Source organism: Danio aesculapii, chromosome 14 (genome assembly GCF_903798145.1).
Source record: "Danio aesculapii chromosome 14, fDanAes4.1, whole genome shotgun sequence".
NCBI lineage: Eukaryota > Metazoa > Chordata > Actinopteri > Cypriniformes > Danionidae > Danio > Danio aesculapii.
In genome coordinates this window covers 30,554,975-30,560,431 of record NC_079448.1, presented here as the reverse complement: position 1 = coordinate 30,560,431, position 5,457 = coordinate 30,554,975, and the positions used below count along the sequence as shown (strand labels likewise).

General features: G+C 31.9%; 1 protein-coding gene across 1 annotated transcript; it reads right to left on the bottom strand.

Moving 5' to 3' along the window:
* Window positions 1-265: 265 nt before the first annotated feature.
* psmd10 (proteasome 26S subunit, non-ATPase 10) lies at window positions 266-4,665 on the bottom strand. The gene is made up of 5 exons (XM_056472267.1): window positions 4,489-4,665; window positions 4,265-4,363; window positions 3,874-4,020; window positions 2,034-2,200; window positions 266-794 (listed from the first exon to the last, which is right to left on the bottom strand). The coding sequence occupies exons 1-5, from the start codon at window positions 4,600-4,602 to the stop codon at window positions 641-643; spliced, it is 681 nt and encodes a 226-aa protein (XP_056328242.1). The 5' UTR covers window positions 4,603-4,665; the 3' UTR covers window positions 266-640.
* Between the last annotated feature and the right edge of the window lie 792 nt (window positions 4,666-5,457).

Genomic DNA, 5,457 nt, shown 5'->3' with positions numbered 1-5,457 from the left:
TTTTTTTGTTTTGTTTTAGTTGTATTGTTTGGGTTTAACATCTGGTTCAATTCCATGTCAACAGCTTCTTTAGAAATATTATTCCCAGGAAAAACATGGCATGCTCAATACCTATTTTCACAGCTGTACATGAATAAAAAGTGCATTTTTGGAAGTTATCAGATCTTTATAGAATAAAACAAACCATAATTCCATAATCGGATGAAATACTGCAACATCAAACTGTATTCAATTACAATTTATTTTCATTATTAAAAAACAAGCATCAAGATGGAAGAAAACACTGATGTTGTAATCTTTTCAGAGTGATACAAAATTAGAAATGACTTTTTACATTAAACTAACAAAGACAAAACGAGCTGTAGATTTAACAGAAATAAAGCATCTATGGCAGGAAAAGACAAATAATATTCAGAATGTTTTTTGTAAGCCTTAAACTCATGTACTCAATAAAATGCATGAAAAGAGACCAACATACTGCCAAAATCTGAACACAGCATTGTTTTTTGCCTCGTTTTAAAAAACTCCCACCATTAAGCATTTTCTTTCTATCACCATCTCTGAGAAGCATTCATTATTGACCAGCAGCTTATAAAAAAAAGCTTTAAGTGCATTTCTAAATTTTTTTTCTCAGGGTCCATCAACCCTCCACTATGCGTTTCAACACAGAGCCCAGCCCACCTTTAGCCACCTGCAGAGGAGTCATCTTTTCTTTGTTTTCAATGTAGATGCTGGCACCATGCTCCACCAGGAGTTTTGCAGCCTCTGCTCGCTCCTCGTCACATGCAAGATGACTGGAAACAACAATAAAACAATTAAAAAATGCAAGTAAAACTTTCCTGATTATTTACAATAAAACTATAAAAAGGTGTAAATAAACTTCCCTGATTATTTAATCACCTTCAGGATATACAAAATCCATGTGATTCTATTTCTTAAAGCCAATAAAAAACAGGTTTTGGAGGAAAACCTTCAATAAAAGATGTGAATAAAGGTTTAAAATGTATTTGTTCTGCATTCCCTTTTTATATATAATATTTTCTTCAGTTGAATAAAAAAAGAAGATATTTAGAAAAATGTTGGTAAAAAAAAACATTTAATGGTCCTTCACTCATTTTCATAGTGAGTGGGGAAAAAGGCAAAAAGGCTACCGATAACGATTTGGTTACCAACATTCTTTAAAACATATTTTTTCATCTGTTGAACATAAAAGAAGATATCATGGAATATCATAGAATGTTTTAAACATAGTACTATTTGAAAGAACTAAATACTACTAATAAAAATAATTATTATTATTACTATTCTACTGATAATACAGTTGAAGTCAAAAGTATTAGCCCCAATGTAAAAAAATGTCCTTAAAAATATTTTCTAGGTGCTATTAAACATTTTGAAACTATAATATAATAAATAGTTTTAATAACTGATTTCAAATAACATTTTTTTGTATTTTCGCCATGATAACAGTACATAATATTTTACTAGCTATTTTGCAATATACTAATATACAGCTTAAACTGCAATTTAGAGACTCAACCAAGTTAATCAGGTTAACTAGGCAAGTTAGGGTTATTAGGCAACTCATTGGACAACAGTGGTTTGTTCTGCAGCCAATAAAAAAACAACTTCTTAATGGGGTTAACAATATTGACTTTAAAAAGGTTTTTAAATTTAAAACAGCTTTTATTTTGACAAAACTAAATGAAACGAGGCTTTCAATTACAAAAAAAAATTGTAGGAAATAATGTAAAAATGTCCTTGCACTGTTAAACAGTACTTAGGAAATATTTAAAAAGTATTACATTTTCACAGGAGGGCTAATAATTTTGCCTTCAAATATTATATATATATATATATATATATATATATATATATATATATATATATATATATATATATATATATATATATATATATATATATATATATATATACACACACACACACACATACATAACACAGACAGTAGACATAACGAAGCACTGACAACAAGTAGCAGCACTATTAGACAGTGGTTCTATACAACTTACAGTGGTGTGTTTCCTTCAGAGTCTTGAATGTTGGTAGAAGCGCTCTCTTTCAACAGAAGCTGAATGAGGCGGTAGTTGCCCTTGGCAGATGCTCTGTGCAGTGGTGTGGACTGCAGTTTATCTGTTGCATTAGGATCTGCGCCATTTTCCAGCAAAATCTGGGCTATCTTAAAAACAATGATAAGAACACCCATTTAGTGAATGGGTTTTAAATTACTTATCTAAATAAATAAATAAATATAGACACACACATTTTTTATTAGAAAAAGAAAATCACTAAGGATTTGAACTATGTTTTTATGATTACAATGAAAGTGAATGTAGTGAATGTGTGTTTACTGTATATATTTATTATGTATATATAAATACACACATGCATGGATACATTTGATAAAATGTTTATTTATAGACCAATTACCATGTTTGTAAATATTCAGGATGCGCACGCAGGGAGGCGGCAGAAAGAAACCAGAAGCACTTGCATTTACAGCGAGGGAATGACATCCGATGCGGTACAGAGTTTGTTGTTGTCTTAGAAATAAGATATATTGATTACACACTATATATATATATATATATATATATATATATATATATATATATATATATATATATATATATATATATATATATATATATATATATATATATATATATATATATATATATATATATATACATATACATATATATATATATATATATATATATATATATACATATATACATATATATATATATATATATTATTTACATAATGCTTACAGCATATTATAACAGCTCGTCACCCAGTGATAAGCACAGTGATTCAGCAAAATTAACTTTAAAGTGAGCGGCGTTCATCTGACAGGTCCATTTGCCATAGCACGCTCCCAATGAATATTGGATACGACGAAATGACCAAGCATCCAGCCCCAAATATACAATCTCATTAAAGCTCCAAGTGATTTTACGAGAGAAGTTAAAGGTCTATAAGTCTTTGGATGCCAACAATGTTGTTCTGTGTGGTAATGTGCAAGAAATAATGCTCCATGATTACCAGATTCAACACTATGTAGAACTAAAAACCGAGGTTCTGCTTAGCCAAAGACAAGGAAAGAAGACGGAGTTAACGTTATACACGGCCTGGGTAATTAATCACCAACACGCAAAACAACAGCATTCCGACAGAGAACTGCACCTGTACGGCAGGGTATGTGAACTTCCACATAGAGGTAAAGTTGGTTTTATATTCGCACATTCGGACTTTCTTCTTAGTATTATAATTTCATAAAAGTATTATTTGCAAACTCTAAATAGCGAAATCATATTAGCAGCATATATGCATTATATATATATATATATATATATATATATATATATATATATATATATATATATATATATATATATATATATATATATATATATATAAAAAATCTCAAAACAATCCTTTATTTTGGATGCAATTAATCATTGCCCAGCACCAATAAAAAAAATTATGTTTTACATTTTACATAGAAATTTACAGGTTGGTTTATCTTCCCCTTTCAATAAATATGAATAAGCGAGTTCTCTTGTGTGATGCATTCTATTATAAAAATAATTATTTTCTTTAATACTACACGTCATATAATTTGTTTTGATTACACAACCCTTCATTCCATTCACAATTTATCATCAGATGCTTGTATTTTAAATGCTTTATCTGCCTTATCACCGCCCTTCTTCAGACACATGACCTGCTTATTTTGATCCATCTGTGTCTTGCATACAGTATAACAGAGTGAAAGAAACAGAGAGAGAAGAACAATCTAATGTCTAATTAAGTGTAACCCACAGATTGAAACATAGAAGCTACCTCGTATAGGTTTTTAGATGCTGCGTAGTGTAAAGGCGTACAACCATTCTGGTTAACAGAGTTCAGCTGGGCTCCTTTGGATATTAGAGATTTGACGATTTCTTCTCTCCCAGCAGATGCTGCTATATGAAGAGGAGTCCAACAAGCCTGAAATCACATAAGAAAAGGTAAAGATCTCCACCAAGAGGATATGAAGTGCATGACAATGGTGTCTGCAGTGCTACAGTCCACACATTTAAACACATAATACTGTTGTCATTTATGAACTGCACACTTCTGTATGCATTTGAGAACAAAATAAACACTTAGCAACACGTCTTAATAAATACAATCACATGTAGTGATGCAGTACAAGGCTTCAGGACTGATTCCTGACACAGTGCTGACTCACATCATCTTTAAGATCCACTTCTACTCCAAGGTCCAACAGAAACTGCGCGATATTCACGTGTCCTGCTGAACAAGCCCAATGTAGAGCTGTCCTGCTGTCCTGCACGAAATCGAAAACATTCAAAGCACTTTCACACACCTCTGAGCAGTCTTTGAATGAATACAAACACTCCACCATAGCAACATGCTAACCATCACACATGTGCAGCAACTGCTTCCACTTACCTGGTCTGATTTCGTCGCTAGTGAGCTGTCAGACAAGACGCATTTCTTTAATTCTTCAAACTTTCCGCCGTAAGCCAAGTTACAGATTTCTACATTTGAAACTCTCGCCTCCATCTCACACTTTTTGGTGTGCAGCACCAGTATGACAATTCAATCTAGATAGCCCCGCCCAAAACAGGGAAGCTGCAATCTCATTGGATAAAACAGTTGACTTAGGTGCCGCCGAACAGTGCCTGAATAATTATAAAACAATTATTTAAAATACCAGAAAGTACCTAAAATGAAGGTCTATAAACCACGTAAAAGTCAGGAAATATATTCATTTGAGTTGTCTGGCTTTAGTTTTCTGATAGATTTGAAATTTTGATAGCCCAAAAAACTAGAAACTTAAAGAATATTTTTTTTTATTAAATATGTTTTTTAAATGGTTAAAGTGCTTTAAATGTAATGTATTATAGCCATTTAAAGTAATAATATAAGTGGATATACAGTGGATGACTTTGAATATATATATATATATATATATATATATATATATATATATATCCCACCCAGCAAAAAGTCGTCGAAAAGACGTTGAAAAGACGACATTGTCAGACGTCCAAACTACGTGGAAAACAGGTGGGAAAGTGAAAGACGAAACGACGTCTTTTTTACGTCGTCGAAAAGACGTAATTGTAAGACGTCCAAACAACGTGGAAAACAGGTGGAAAAGTGAAAGGTGAAAAGACGTCTTTTTCATGTCGTCGAAAAGACGTAATTGTAAGACGTCCAAACAACGTGGAAAACAAGTGGAAAAGTGAAAGATGAAAAGACGTCTTTTTCATGTCGTCGAAAAGACGACATTGTCAGACGTCCAAACAATGTGGAAAACAGGTGGAAAAGTGAAAGATGAAAAGACGTCTTTTTCATGTCGTCGAAAATAAGTCAATTTTAAGTCGAAATTTGTTTCTGAGAAAGACCTTTATA

What these genes read in the sequence shown, in the direction of transcription:
- psmd10 (XM_056472267.1), bottom strand. Translation starts at nt 4,602, where the DNA reads ATGGAGGCGAGAGTTTCAAATGTAGAAATCTGTAACTTGGCTTACGGC. An exon ending in TAGCGACGAAATCAGACCAG is followed by an intron (nt 4,364 to 4,488) that starts GTAAGTGGAAGC and finishes GATTTCGTGCAG; the next exon opens with GACAGCAGGACAGCTCTACA. An exon ending in CATCTAAAAACCTATACGAG is followed by an intron (nt 2,201 to 3,873) that starts GTAGCTTCTATG and finishes ATTGTTTTTAAG; the next exon opens with ATAGCCCAGATTTTGCTGGA.